Source organism: Chrysemys picta, chromosome 2 (assembly GCF_011386835.1).
Source record: "Chrysemys picta bellii isolate R12L10 chromosome 2, ASM1138683v2, whole genome shotgun sequence".
Taxonomy (NCBI): domain Eukaryota; kingdom Metazoa; phylum Chordata; order Testudines; family Emydidae; genus Chrysemys; species Chrysemys picta.
Window position 1 is genome coordinate 288,945,422 of NC_088792.1, and position 14,488 is coordinate 288,959,909.

A 14,488-nucleotide genomic window follows, 5' to 3' on the forward strand; every position below is an offset into this window, starting at 1 on the left:
GTATGGAATGGTGGGGAGCTGCCACCAGCATCCATCTCACGTATCACGTCTGTATCCCCTAGTGCAGGGGTTGGCAACCTTTCAGAAGAGGTGTGCCGAATCTTCATTTATTTACTTTAATTTAAGGTTTCGTGTGCCAGTCATACATGTTAACGTTTTTAGAAGATCTCTTTCTATAAGTCTATAATGTATAACTAAACTATTGTTGTATGTAAAGTAAATCAGGTTTTTAAAATGTTTAAGAAGCTTCATTTAAAATTAAATTAAAATGCAGAGCCCCCCGGAGCGGTGGCCAGGACCCGGGCAGTGTGAGTGCCACTGAAAATCAACTCGTGTGCCGCCTTTGGCACGCGTGCCATCGGTTGCCTATCCCTGCCCTAGTGCAAGGGAACATCTGAGCGGTTGGATTGGGAGCTTCTGTGAGCGTGTAACTCACCAGGCAGGAGAGAGACATTAACCAGTGTGAAGTGCTGGCTCCAGCGGGAGGTGTCACGTCCTACCCCACAGGAAAGGACCATCGACACCTGCTGTGCCCCCCACGAAGCTGAGTCGTGCAAGTGGTTTCCTCCCATCAGCTGAGTTCCCAGCTCAGAGCACATGGGGGGAGGGGGATAAAACCCCCAGGCAGAGGGAAATGATTATACTCTGCTTGGGCTCCGGAGGGGCAGGTTTCTAGGCAGAAGCAAGAGATCCCCAGTGCTCAGCCTGGGTCAGCCCTACAGGACGTATGGAGCTTGCATGTGATAGACGCGTCTAGTCCCTTTGGAAACTTGTGACTGTAACTCCGGTGTGTCTCTGTGGTTCCCGGCTTCACCTCGTCAAGAACTCTCCTGTTTCCTGTCCCAGGTAATAAAGCTTTCGACAGCTTGTTCTAGGGCTGGCTACAAGCGTGGGCTTCGATGTGAGAGCTAAAGCGCAGGGCCCTGGGGTGAGGACGGGTCCTTTGGGACAGGGAGTAACCTGACTATTGCTGTATCCTTGGGGGAAGGGCCCAGCTATCTCCCAGGTGGCAGGACAGGTGGGGGGCCCACGGGGCCTGTCTGTGACTCCCCGGTTAGGCTGTGGTAGGGCCTGAGGAGCTCACACCTGGTAACTGGTTGGTGAAATCGAACACAGAGCTCACAGCCAATGTGGGGCTGGTGCCGGGGCCCGGCCCTCTGCCCTGCGGCTGGCACTGACGCGGGGACAGGCAGGGCCCGGGGGTGCCGGCTGAGGAGGGCCGGGGGAGGGGGCAGTGCTGGGGGGGGTGGCGGGTGAGAAGGGACGCGGGGGACGGGGGGGGGCGGGTGAGGAGGGATGCGGGTGCCGGAAAGGGGCCGGGGGGGGCCGGGCGAGTGGGGATGGGGGGGCGGGTAGGGCCCGGGGGGGGTGGGCGAGTGGGGATGGGGGGGCCGGGCGAAGGGGGATGCGGGGGCCGGGCAGGGCCCGGGGGGTGGGGTGGGCGAGTGGGGATGCGGGGGCCGGGCACGGCCCGGGGGGGGGGGCGAGTGGGGATGGGGGGGGCGGGTAGGGCCCGGGGGGGGTGGACGAGTGGGGATGGGAGGGGCGGGCGAAGGGGGATGCGGGGGCCGGGCCCAGCCCGTTCCGGGCGCTCGGCGTGGCCGTGTCCTTGCGGGGCGGGGCGGGGCGGGCCGGTCCCAGGGGATTTAAGGGGCGAGCCGGGCACCGGCTGCGCAGCGAGCCCCGCGGACCCTCCGTGCGCCCCGGCCATGGGCCCGCCGAGCCAGCTCTGGAAGCGGCCCGCCCAGCGCCGCCTCTCCCGCTGCCTCCCGTCGGGGGCCGCCCGCAGCTCCACGGCCCCGGCGCTGGCCCCGGCCCCGGCCCCGGCCGCCGCCCGGCCGCTGCCCTACGAAGCCATCCCCCGCAGCGGCCGCAACGCCTGGCTCAGCCTGTACCGCCTGTGGCGGAGTAACAGCTTCCCGCGCTTCCACCTGGTCATGCAGCGCAACTTCCAGCGCCTCGGGCCCATCTACAGGTGCGGCCCGCGGGCCGCCGGACTCCTGGGTTCTCCGGGGGGCGGCCGCTCCGGGAGCGCGGGTTTCTCCCGCTCCAAGCAGCGCCCTGCCCGCTGGAAGGGGGAGCTGGGCCCGCCCGGGCTGGCTGGTCCCGTTAGTGTGGGGGTGAGACCCCGTCCTGTGTCTGCCGGCCCCGCGATCCCCCCATTGCGGGGGGCTCTAGGGGGCCCTGCCCGGGATCTAAACGCAGCGGCTGCTCCTGGAGCCGGAGGATCAGAGCCGGCAGCTCCTGGACCGGTCCCCGGGGACCGAGCGGCGCTGGGTGAGGCCGGGGCACTGGGGCGGGAGGCGCCGGACTGATCCAAGACGTTGGAGATGGCGAAGCTCCATCAGCCCATCTGTGCCCCCAGGTTCAGGGCTGCATTTCCCCACCCCCCTCCGGCTGAGGTGTCCCAGCACTTCCCTCCAGAGGGACCAGCCCCTCTTCCGTTCAGAGCCACTGGCATGACATGCCCAGCAGGGCCAACCCCTGGAACTCCCTGCAGCAGGAGATGGGAGTCAGACACCCACGGTGGATATTTTGTAAAGGATAAATCCACAACCATCCCTCTCTGGAGAGAGGGGGGGCAATCAACTCTCATGCTTCAGGGCCTGAGCTGGCTGCTGGGGTCAGGCGGCAGAGCGCTGGCCCCAGCTTCCGCACCAGCGCACCCAGCAGTGCGGGAATCCTTGTCCCTATGCAATACTCCCGGAGCTTGGGAAGAGGCAAGGGATGGGCTGGGAAGTGCTAGGGGCTGGCAGAGGCTTGTCCGTCTCTAGGGCACTTGCCTGCGGGCTCTGGATGGCGCAGGCTCCGCCTGCACGGAGAAGCTCCGTTACCAGGAGAAGCACCAGCACCGAGCCTGGCTCAGCAGCTGCTGGCACCAGAGAGCCTTGGGGAATCCATGTCTCTCGAGTACCCTGGGGGAGGCCCCCTCCCCAGGCACAGACGGGTGCCCACCCAGTGCCTGGCCCCAGGGGCGCGTGCTGGACTCTGGAGCGATGGATCCGGAGCCCAGGGGAGCCCGCGCTGGGCCTCAGGCTGGGGCTGGGCCTGGCAGCTGGGTTAGCTGCAGTTGGCAGCTCTTTGGGAGTGACCCCCCCGGTGCCTACGGAGGCAGGGGCGGGACCAGCAGCTGGGAGAGGGGTGGGAATCCCGAAGGCCTCCTGCCCTGAAGCAGGGAGGGGAGAACCCTCCCTAGCTGGCTCTGGGGAGAACCGCTCAGATCCCTGGGTCCCAGGGAGAGGCTGCATGACCTTCTCTGCTCGTGGGGGTCCGACCTCGCAGCCCCCGTTGCCTGGGCTCACCGGGCCGGGGGATGGGCAGCGGGGGCCAAGCTGAGGCCAGAACTTTTCCCCACAGGGAGACCGTGGGCACCTACAACTGCGTCAACGTGCTGCTGCCCCGAGACGCGGCCCAGCTCTTCCAGTCGGAGGGGATCTTCCCGCGGCGCATGGGCATCGAGTCCTGGATCGCCCACCGCCAGCTCCGCAACCACAAGTGTGGCATCTTCCTGCTGTAAGGGCCGCCGCTCAGCGGGGGGGCAGGATGGGGGGCAGAGGAAAGGGAGTTGGGGAGGGGCAGGGCATGAGATGCAGGACAGAGGGAGGAGGGCAGGGGCAAGGCCTGGGGCAGGGGGAGAGGAGAGGGGGTCAGAGGCATGGGGTGAGGGTGAGGTGCAGGACACAGAGGAGGGCAAGGCCTGGGGCAGGGGGGAGAGGCATGGAGGAGGCTGGGGACAGAGGGAGGGGAGGGGTAGTCTGGGCCCAGGGGAACTTTCATCCCCCTGGGCATCGCCCGTGAGCTAGGATCTGCTTAGGTGAGAACTGAGCCAGTGACTGGCCGCAGCCATGCGGGGGCGCTCTGCTCCCTGGAGCCAGGTGGCATGTCCTGGCTCTGACAGTAACTGTGCTCCCACGCGTGCCCCTTTGCTGCAGATGGTGGGGGCCAGGCGCTCGGTGCTCACCCCCAGCCCCTCCTGCCCCTGGAGCTGAAGAGGAATCTCCCAAGGCTGGGGGCAATGCGGGGCTGATGACACACCCCCTGGGCAGCTCTGATGCCCCCAGCAGAGGGCAGTGTCACTCGCTGGCTCTCCCGCCCGCAGGAACGGGGAGGAGTGGCGCTCGGACCGCCTGATCCTCAACAAGGAGGTGATCAGCCCTGCGGGCACCCGGAAATTCCTGCCCTTCCTCAACGCAGTGGCCCAGGACTTTGTCACCCTCATGCACCAGCGCATCAGCAAGAACACGCGCCGCTCGCTCACCATCGACCTCTACAGTGACCTGTTCCGCTTCACCCTGGAGGGTAGGTGGGCGAGGGGAGCTGCGGCCCATGCCGGGGCTCCAGGTCCTCGCCCCATGGCCCTGGGGGTTGTGGCATCAGAGCGACGCCCTGTGGCCAATGTGGGAAATGCAAAGCCCTGCCCCTGTGGGGTTGCCACTGGTGCCCCCTGCCGGGTTCTGCCTGGCTCGTCCCTGGGTCCCGGCTCCTGGTGGGCACGAAGCTGGGACCAGGCGCGCTGCGTACCCACGTCCTACTCCATTTAGACAAGCCAGGCCCAGGGACTCTGAGCAAACTGCCCCCGCACCAGGCAAAGGTCGGGGTGAGCTCTCATCTGCCCCATCCCCGGCCCTGCCGATCCGTGCAGGCTGGCCTCCTGCCTGCCTCCCAAAGCCCAGCCAGACGGACACAACAGTCGACAGCCCGCTTGTGAGCCGGGGCAGGTAGGCCCCCAGCAGCTCTCTGACGTGGTTTTGGTGTAGAAGGGCGCTGAACACGCTGGCGGGGAGCCAAGGGACAGTCGGGGGAAGGAAGGGGTGGCCTAGCATCCAGGACACCTGGGTTCGATTCCTGGCTCTGCTCCGCCCTGCTGTGTGCATGGGGGCAGGTTAACCCCGGCCCCTGAGCTGTACACGGCGATGCTGATCCATTCACGGTTCCCCTCCCCTCCGGCCAGCAAGCAGCTACGCCCTGTATGGGGAGCGGCTGGGGCTGCTGGAGGAAAGCCCCAACGCGGAGTCGCAGAGGTTTATCAGCGCCGTGGAGACCATGCTGCGGACCACCTTGCCGCTGCTCTTCATCCCCCCGGGCCTCATGCGCTGGGTCAACACCAAGCTGTGGAGGGACCACATCGAGGCCTGGGACACCATCTTCAAGCATGGTGAGCCGGGGGCAGAGGGCACGAAGGAGGGGGGCATCCCCGCGGGGTCTCCTGCAACAGGCCTGGGGGCCCCACAGCAGGTGCTGCTCCCCTAGGGACACCCGGCCCTTTCCTGGACAGCCACACGCGGTACAGGTTGGAATGTCGCCTCTTAGCAATGAGCTCGCACCCCAGGCCACACAGCCCCGTCCCCTGCAGTGCCAGGCTGGGGCACTGTGCCCAGCGCTGGTGCAATGAAAGAATCTCCTTTTCCTTGCGGGTCTGCCCGGGATCTGCCCACCTGAGACATAACCAGCTCCCAGCAGCAAAACAACTGCACGCCCGTCTCCAAAGCACACCCCTGCGTCCGGCTGTCTCGCAGCTGTAGGAGCACCGTGGGGCTTGCATGTCACCGCCTCTAGCAAACTTCCCATGGCCCCTTGCTCCTCCACACTCTTCCTCCCCCTTCCTGGGGCAGAATGGCCAGTGGGGAGAGCCTCAGAGCTTGAGCCAGGACTCCTGGGTTCCATTCCTGGCTCTGGGACACTGTTTGGGGGGAGGGCTGGGAGCCAGGACTCCTGGGTTCTGTCTGGGGCTCTGGAGTTGTGGGGTTCTGGACACTTGCCCTCTCAGTTCCCCTTCTCTAAAGGGGGGAAGCCCGCATCTTCCTCAGGGTTTCTGAGGCTGGTCCCGGCCTGCTCTGCTCCCCTGGGCCTAGGCATGTTCCTTTCCCTAGGGCCTGGGGCTCTGGTTTGTTTCCTGCCCTGGGGCTGAGGAGGGATTGTGAGCCCGGCTGGGAGGAGTCGCTCACCCCGTACTCGTCCCCCAGCTGATAAGTGTATCCAGAACATCTACCAGGAGTTCTGCCTGGGGCAGCCCCGGAAGTATTCGGGGATCATGGCGGAGCTGCTCATGCAGGCGGAGCTGCCACTGGACTCCATCAAGGCCAACATCACTGAGTTCACTGCAGGCGGCGTGGACACAGTGAGTACCCGGCACCCTCCCCTCTGGCAGGCCAGCTCCCTGGCAGTGACGCGGTTCGGGATTGCGGGCAGCCCAGCCCATCCTCCCGGAGCGGCTCACAGCTCCCGGGGTGTCCCAGTGCTCACAGCTGCTCCTGAGCTCTGGGGCTCCCGCTTGGGCCAGCCAGGAGCCGAAAGGTCCCTGTGGAGCTGAGTGGGGAATTCCCACCTTGCCACAGGGCTCCACAGGTTCCTGACCTACCTATGGACAGGAACTTGTTCCTTGTTGCCTCCTCTGGGTCTCTAGTCCTCCCTCTAGCTCCGGTTCAATTCCCGCGGGGCCCTGTTGGCTTTATCGCCACCCAGGTCTGGGAGCTCTCCTCGTGGGAGAGATCGGCATGTTAGTGAGGCCCCTGGTGTCCTTCCCAGTTAGCCTGGCGAGGGCTTGGCAGGCCTCAGCCCTGGGTTGGGCCGGTTAGAGACCCTCACAAGCAGCCAGCACGGCAGTGACTAACTCCACAGGACAGAGAAATGCTCCTGGGGTCCCTGGAGAAACCAGAGACCGGCTTGGGGGAACAATACTAGACTCAGGCCAGAGACCTGCATAATACTCATGGGGGGGGGGGTGAACCAGACCCCCAGTGGGGGGAGCAGGAACGGCTGAGGGACTACGGGGGCAGCAAACAGGCCCTGACTCAGCAAAGGGACACAGCGTGTCTGGTGGTTGCCTAGGCAGAAGCTCCCCTTGGTGGGGCTCCCCCCGGCTCACCCCCCCAACTCAGGGCACCTGGAACCTGCAAGGAGGTGGCCATGTTGGACAATGCTCTGGGAAGAGCCGGAGGGGCGAGGGGGAAGCACCTACATGAATGGGTCTGTTGTGACCCAGGGGGGTTGAACCCCATGGAGGGGGCGGGGTGATTCAGGGGGAACAGGCCTAGAGCGCAGCGAACGGGGTGGGGGGGACAGAGCAGAGGAAGGCTGAGGCTGCATCTCCGAGATCGTGACTCAGACTGACAAGGCCGGGGAAGTCTCAGTGGCTGGTAACGCTGGGTTGGCCAACGCAACTGGGACCGTCCCGCACAGGCCCCAGGGAGACGTGGCTGTGCCCAGCATGCTGCGCCCCCGGGGGAGGCACAGGGGTGGGCCGGCTCTGACTGTCCCCTCTGGCCCAGACTGCCATGCCCCTGCTCTTCACCCTCTTCGAGCTGGCCCGCAACCCCAGCGTCCAGACGGCCATTCGCCGGGAGATCGCCGAGGCCGAGTCGCAGGGGCCACGGGAGCTCTCCAAGGTGCTGAACTCCATGCCGCTGCTCAAAAGCGCCCTCAAGGAGACACTGAGGTGAGGGCCAAGGGCACAGCCTCCGGGGCCCATGGGGAAAGGAGGGTGGGCTCTGCTGCCTGGGGCTCCAAGGGCAACTTCTCCATCATGCCAGGCACTGGGTCTGGGGCTAAAACGCCTGCCTGTGCCCGTGCATCTGTCCAGGGAGTGCTGGGGACGCGACTCTCCGGGCACAGGACTCTGGGGGCAGCCCAGCCCAGCGGGCCCTACAGCCGTGGGGTCTGGCCAGGCACGAGCGGGAAGAGGGCGTGGGCATGGCAGACACTGTGGGGCACAGATGGCCGGCGGCTGATCCGGGATGAGGAGGGCAGCTGGAAGCAGGGAACGCTGGATCCGCGGGGTTCAAAGCTAAGCCGCACCAGTGGGTGAATGAAGGGCAGCGGCAGTGACGTGGGGCTCCCCCCAGGGGCCGTTTGGTCTGAGCAGTGTCAGGCCAGCTGTCTAGATGGTGGCGGGGCAGCCAGCTGACGGTGCGGCTCTGTTGGCAGGCTCTACCCTGTGGGCATCACGGTGCAGCGCTACCCAACCAAAGACGTGGTGCTCCAGAACTACCGCGTGCCAGCTGGGGTGAGTCCCTGCTCCTCCGCCCCCACCCCCATTCTCTGCAGCCGGGAGGTGCCCCCAGGAAGGGGGGAGGCTCACTGGCCCGGGGGTCAGGCTGGCTGCTCAGACGCCCATGCGGATCACAAAGTGAGAACTCCTACTCCGTGCTTAGAAGAGCGTTGGGGGTCTGGAAGGGAACAGCACACCCCAGGCCCCATCCACAGCATTGCACCACTGCCCCAGCACACGAGGGCTTCTCACTCTGCCCCCCGAAGCTGCAGGGACCAGCCGTGACAGGGGGCAGGGCACCAGAACTGCCCCGCCGCGTGTGATGGGGTACGGCAGGGGACCGAGCCCTTTCCTGATTTGCCACAAAAAATCCTGGCTTTTGATCAAACCACTAGTCACATTTGACCAATTTTTTTAACCTCAATTTTGACTTTTTTTGGGGACCTGAGTAATATTTCACAGGGGAAGCGGATGGGGCCAAGCTGAAGGGCTGGGGGGGGTCAGTGAGGCGCTCTCTCTGCCGGGGGAGCCAGTACTCTTGGGGTGCAGCCTTCTGACCTCCACCTTCCTTGCCCTGTGGGGGAGTGAGACAGGCAGGGAGGGGAAGCTCCCTCAACAGCTACATGGCGAGTTCCCCTTCCCCTCCCCCCGCTGCTCTTGGTTTTTGGGTTTTGCTGATACATTGCAGGGACATTAAAGCACTCCCACAAGGGCCCATGGCCTGCGTCAGCCCCTGACTTCTGTTGGACAAAGCAGCAGCTGTTGAAATGACGGAGGTATAAACCAATCAGCTCTCTGTGTGCAAGCAAGCTTGCATCTGATTGGTGGAGCCTAGTGGCCACCCTCTCCCCTCTGCTGCCCCACAGACCCTGTGCCAGGTGGGGCTGTACGCCATGGGCCGGAGCCCGGAGGTGTTCAGCAACCCGGAGCGCTACGACCCCATGCGCTGGCTAAGCAAGGAGGATAACAGCTTCAAGGCCCTGGCCTTCGGCTTCGGGGCCCGGCAGTGCATCGGCCGCCGCTTGGCAGAGACCGAAATGATGCTGTTCCTCATGCACGTGAGTTGGGGAGAGGTGGCAGGGCGGAGAGCCGGGCAGCCTGGGGGCAGGCCTGGGGCTGGCCCGAGCTCACGGGGCTCTCACTGTACGTTGGCCAAACTTTACACAACTCAACTTGTTTCTTGGTACTTCAAGAAAAGGAGAAAGTATTTGTCACTTTGTGACCTTCCCACGCAGCTCGGCCACCAGCCCCAGCCCACTGTCCCCTGCTATCCCTGCCCTGGGCTCCCCTCAGCTCTGCACTATGTGCCTCAGTCCTGACCCGCAGCCCCCTTACCTATTCCAGGGCTCCCCCCTGCTCTGCTCCTCATCCCTCAGGCAGGGGATTTAGGAGCTTGCATTCTTCTTCTTCCGTCTGCCCTGGACTGAGCAGGCCCCGTAGCCCTGAGTCAGGAGTGACCAGCAGAAATGAGCCAGTAAATGCCCCTGCGCAATCCCCTCCCAGCCCCACGCCCTGCAGCATCTGGGTCTCCCAGCCCCACACACCGCAGCCCAGCCCTGCTGTGGCTCAGACCAGCTGGCCGGATCCCAGCCCAAGCTGCTCCGGTGTCACACCGGCTGTCCGTCTCCTTTCAGGTCCTGCGGAACTTCCGGATCGACACGGTGTCCAAGGCCGATATTAAAACCGTCTTCGGGTTCATCCTCATGCCGGAGAAGCCGCCTCTGCTCACGTTTCGGCCCATCGACTGAGCCCCTCACCCTGGCTCCCCGCCTGCTCTTTCTGTACCCTGGGCATGGGGGAGGGGAGGAGGAATCCAGCAGCCAGGGGTGGGAAGGGGGGGTTGTGCTATCGAGACAGACCCCTCTCCAAGGCAGGGCATCGAGCTGGCAGCCCCTCCCCCCCGAACATGCTAAGGCAGCCTGGTACAGAGAACAGCCCCCCACACACACACCTTGTAACACAGAAGTAGGTGCAGACCCCACAGCCAATGGGCCCACCCGTGGATCCCGGCCGCGTGCTGGGGTTTGTAGTCTCTATGGGCTACATAACATGGGAGGAGGGGGGCCTGGGGCCATAGTTCAGCCACCTCTATCCTAAGGGCATCCAGTCCCCCTTTGCCCATCTGCCGAGAGGGGAAAGGGGTCTCCTTCACTGGGAGAGACCCAGTGCCGGCAGGAGACCCCACCAGCAGGGTGGAACCATAAAGCCATGGGATGGGGCAGGAGAAGGAGGCAGGTTCTGTTGGAAGACGAGGAGGGGGCAGAGGTGCCAGCCCCCTCATTTCTCTTATTCAAAGAAGTGGCCATCCCTCACTTCACGTCAATGGGGCTGAAGCCAGCAAGATGGCCACCGTTTCCCTCTAGTCCAGCTGCATGTGGGAAGGAGGCTGCCCTTAATAAAGATGGCTGCCATCTCCCACGCTTCTGTATGAGGTTGAAGCTGTGCCCCAGGCAATGTGGGTCCGGGGGCTGGATGGGACACAGGGACTGTGAGGAGCAGCAGAGAGCGGGGGATGGGGAAAGTGAGGGGAGGAAGATGCAGAGTTATGGGGTGCAGGGGATGTTGGGTGCAAGTGGGAGGCTGGGGGCTGCAGGGGAGGTGGGGGGTACGGGGTGGTGCAGGGGCCAGTGATGGGGTGGGAAATGGAGGGGCTCGGATATCAGCTCCCGCAGCCTGCATGTGTGGGGGGAAGGGGCATCCCCTCGGAGCGGCCAGGGGAAGGCCATGTTACCGCATCAGCAGCTCTCAGTCCTGGGAGTTTGCTGCCTGCAGGAGGCGCTGTCATGAAGCCATGATTCACACCCAGGACTTTCAGGGCTGGGCAGGCGGGCAGAGCTCTGGACGAGAGCAGCAGGGCTGAGGACACAGACCTGACCTGCCATGAGCCCTTCCGGGGTGTGACCCTAGAGCAGAGAGAGGAGCCTGGAAGGGGGGCTTTGGGGCTTCTGAGACCCGCCCACAGAGGACCCCTGGGGCAGCAGGAGGCGGAGAAGTGAAGACCGTGCTGGGAAGTGGCTGGCTGCCCCCGGTCAGGGGGAGGGAGTCTCCAGCCAGGAGAGACGCATTGTGATATTTCACCCCAAAATTCTCACCTGCTGCCCAGCCGAGGAGTGGAGGGGAGTTAAAAAGGCAAAAGACAGACCCCAAACATCACTGGATTCTTCTTTTTAAGTCATGATTTTTTGGGCCAAGCTCCGGATGTTTGAGGGTCAGACTCATGGGTTTTGATCGCTGGGGGCTGGCGGTTCTGACGCAGGGCCCAGCCACTCCCATGGCAGGTCTAGCCCAGCCCTCGTTCTGCTGCCCCGTCTCACTCCGGGCAAACACTCTGGGCTGTAGAGCAGGGGTCCCCGAACTTCTCAGGGGCTCGCCCTCCCTCGCCCCGGCCGCCCCAGTGCCACAGCTCCGGGGGGGGGGGGGCATGGACGGGGGAAGGGGGCCGAGGCTGGGCCTGCAGCTGGAGCCAGGGACGGAGCTAAGGCTGGGAGCGCGGCTGGGGTCGGAGCTGGGAGCGGAGCAGGGCTGCACACCCCCCCGCCCCGGGGGACTCGCCCACAGTTTAGGGACCTCTGCTGTAGGGCAGGTGACAGCCTGAGCCCTGGTGGCCAATGCTGCCAGCCCTCTCCCTGCTTGGCTGCAGCATCTCTTCCCCTCTCCTGGGCCTCTCCTGTCTGCACCAGGCATCTGTCTGCTGCCGGGAGGCTGTATTGGAAGTATTTTCTCCCTTTGTTAAACTGTTCATCCATTTGGACTAAGGCTGAGGTGTGTGAATTTGGCAACCTTGGCTTGGCGGATGTATAGAAATAATTATTCTGGGTTTGGGTTTATCTACGGTGCTGATTGTCACGGAGCAGCACATAGGTGACGTCCGGCCCCAGAGAACTGGTTTGTAAGAACTGGTGTCATGCCATGTAACTGAAGTGGAGTGGGAGACGGAGTCATTACACTAAACCAGGATCACTTGCAATCCATTTCCCTCCTGGGTGGGGGTTAACAGCAAGGTCTCCCTAGAAACTCGTCTTTTTTCTTCCTCTGAGCATTAATTGTCATGCGCCAATGGCTGGCTGGCTGTAGGAGTTACAGTAACAAAAGGACAAATAAGCCATGGTCAAGGCAGACTTCAAGTTGCTTCGCTGAAAGCTCTTTTTCTGAAGTCATTGACCATAACGGCTACTCTGGTCAAATGCAGGTGGTTAGTGTAGAGTAATGCTGGAGCTGCACCTCTGTAGGAATTCAGCACAGACACTGCTAGGCTCCCATGGGCGGAGATAATCCACCTCCCCGAGCGGTGGGGGTTGATGGAAGAATTTTTCTGTCCACCTAGCAGTGTCTACCCCAGGGGCTGGGTCAGTTTAGCTACATCGCTCCAGAATGTGGATTTCCCCCACCCCTGACAGGCACAGCTAGACTGGAAGTTCCTAGCGTAGACCAGGCCTACTCTGCCAAATGGATTTCCCCTGCTCTGAATACTCTATAGGGGGTTAGATTTCATTGTACCTCTTGCATATGTTGATAGGTGATTTGTTGTAGAACCTTTGCTGCCCTGGCATTCAGGAGATGGCTGGTTCTTATTCAGCTTAAGGCTGAATAATAACTTTGAAAGCACAATAACACATAGGTACGCTGGCCCTTGCCTGTGCGCCCCCATTTCCCTATTCCCCGGGGGAGGAGGCCCTTGAGAACAGGAAGACTTAGTGAGGTGTAGTGCATTGCAGGGCTTGGGAAAGCTACCAGAGAGTTGTCTACACAGGCCGTTCTTTGAGAAGAGCAGTTCCTGAGTAACTCCCTGTGTAGACAAACCCAGAGCTCCTGGCTGCACAACCAAGTGTGGGTTGGGTTTTGGTTTTTTGAATAGCAGGGTTAGTAAGTATCGCTGGTTCTTAGCACATGCTACTTGGCCAAATAACTCAGGGCAGTTTCTCTACAGAACTCTATACATAATTCATAATCTGACCTGCTCTCCGGGTGTGCCACCAGTATTTTAGGTAACTAGTTGAACTGCGTGAATGCAATGATGTTTACATAAGCAAGTGACTTCATGGACATGGATCACTGACTTGGTACCTTCTGTCTGAAAGTGCATAGGGAACGTAATCGAGAACAGTTATCACCAGGAATGCAACTATTTTTAGTATACACCCTATTGGAACTGCAGAGTAAAACAACAAAGGGGTTTAAACTGCTATTTTGCATGCAAAGTAATAAAGTCTGAAGATGAAGGGCCAATATTCTGCTGATTAAAGATTAACATTTGGAGAAATGACCTCAGCTGAGCATCTAATGTCCAAACGACACGACAAAACGAGTGCCTTATGATCAGACTCATCATATGAAAGTCTCTCTTGATTGGTTTGGTCTGTCTATGGTAGAGTTTGCACATATGAAACAATAATAGGAAAACATGTGAATTCAGTAGCATGCGCTACGCAGCTGTAGCAGGTACACACAACTGCACTAATGGAGTTTCCTTTTGTCGTTATGCCTTGCAACTCTAAGCCGCCTTTCTTGGACGTCACAGAAAATAAAGTGAATGTACTCAGGAGTTCTCTGGCCCCGTTTCCAACACTGAAGTCTTGTAGCCAACTCCAAATAATACAAAACTTTGTGCGGCTGGATGTGGTCGGATCTCTTCTTTCTGGAACCGCTTGCAGATCAGTGTGTATATTTCAGGGTTGCTCTGCATTTCCTTACCAGGGCCCCTCTTGTGACTCTCCAGGCACTCGTGACCCCCCTCCCTGCGGTGTTTTCTTTTTTTTAAGGACGCTCATAGTCCTGGGCGTGGCTGGCTGAGCCTGGTTTGCTGACTGGGACTCATGGTAGAGGGAGGGTCACCAGTCTGCAGGGCAGCCTAAATGCTTGGTCTTTTTCTCCCGCTGGGCTCTGAAGGGCAGGGTCACAATGTCCCGGTTTCCTTTGCCATGTTATGAATAATGCTCCCTGAGCTGGGAAAGCAGATACATTCTCGATATAACTGATTTAAGCCTGAAATTAAAACTAGCCTCGCGGGGAGCTATGTGAATAGGGCTCGTGCTTAGCAATCTAGCAAAATCCTGCCCTTGTTTGAGGGGAGCGGTAGAAAATAGAGCTCCCGGCCGTGGTGTTCACCTGCTGCTTTCCCCAGCTGGTTCAGTTTTCTGCTGGCCAAGCCGGGCTCCCGCGGTCTCCTGGCCCCGCTCTCCGACTGGAACTCTTGCTTTTTGCAGTGGAGTTGTAGCTTTGTCGGCACCGGGTATTAGCATATGCAATGCTAGAACCGGGGGAGATGCTGGATGTTGCCGTCTGAATGGAAATTCCACAAGGTGAAGAAAAAGGAAGCAAAACTTACCAGCGACCTCGACTTCCTGAGCAAATGCAAGAATCAGAACAAAACCTCCTCCCGGGACTCACCATCGCTAGCCCTCTGACCCCTGCCTACAGCGCTTGCTTCTCTTTCAGCATAAGTGAATGGCTACCTTCCTGTGGCTACCAGTTGCCACCTAGTGATAGGTGAGAGCGCAGTTA

At 61.4% G+C, this 14,488-nt stretch overlaps 1 protein-coding gene across 3 annotated transcripts; it reads left to right on the forward strand.

Moving 5' to 3' along the window:
• The first annotated feature begins 657 nt into the window (after positions 1–657).
• Positions 658–13,599, forward strand: LOC101950678 (cytochrome P450 11B, mitochondrial-like). 3 transcript variants are annotated; one of them, XM_065586413.1, is made up of 9 exons: positions 658–846; positions 3,358–3,513; positions 4,100–4,299; positions 4,952–5,155; positions 5,964–6,118; positions 7,269–7,435; positions 7,924–8,002; positions 8,854–9,045; positions 9,622–13,599. In XM_065586413.1, exons 2-9 carry the CDS (start codon positions 3,449–3,451, stop codon positions 9,733–9,735), a joined length of 1,176 nt encoding a protein of 391 aa, XP_065442485.1. In that variant the 5' UTR covers positions 658–846; positions 3,358–3,448; the 3' UTR covers positions 9,736–13,599. The 3 variants fall into 3 exon arrangements, with proteins under 3 accessions (XP_065442485.1, XP_005291229.2, XP_065442486.1); XM_005291172.4 differs by lacking the exon at positions 658–846 and adding an exon at positions 1,628–1,975; XM_065586414.1 differs by lacking the exon at positions 658–846 and adding an exon at positions 2,254–2,277.
• The last annotated feature ends 889 nt before the right edge of the window (positions 13,600–14,488 follow it).

Excerpts from the sequence above, each read along its gene's own strand:
- LOC101950678 (XM_005291172.4), top strand. The coding sequence starts at position 1,710 with ATGGGCCCGCCGAGCCAGCTCTGGAAGCGGCCCGCCCAGCGCCGCCTC. Across the intron at positions 5,156-5,963 it reads GGACACCATCTTCAAGCATG|CTGATAAGTGTATCCAGAAC; the intron begins GTGAGCCGGGGG and ends CTCGTCCCCCAG. Across the intron at positions 7,436-7,923 it reads GCCCTCAAGGAGACACTGAG|GCTCTACCCTGTGGGCATCA; the intron begins GTGAGGGCCAAG and ends CTCTGTTGGCAG.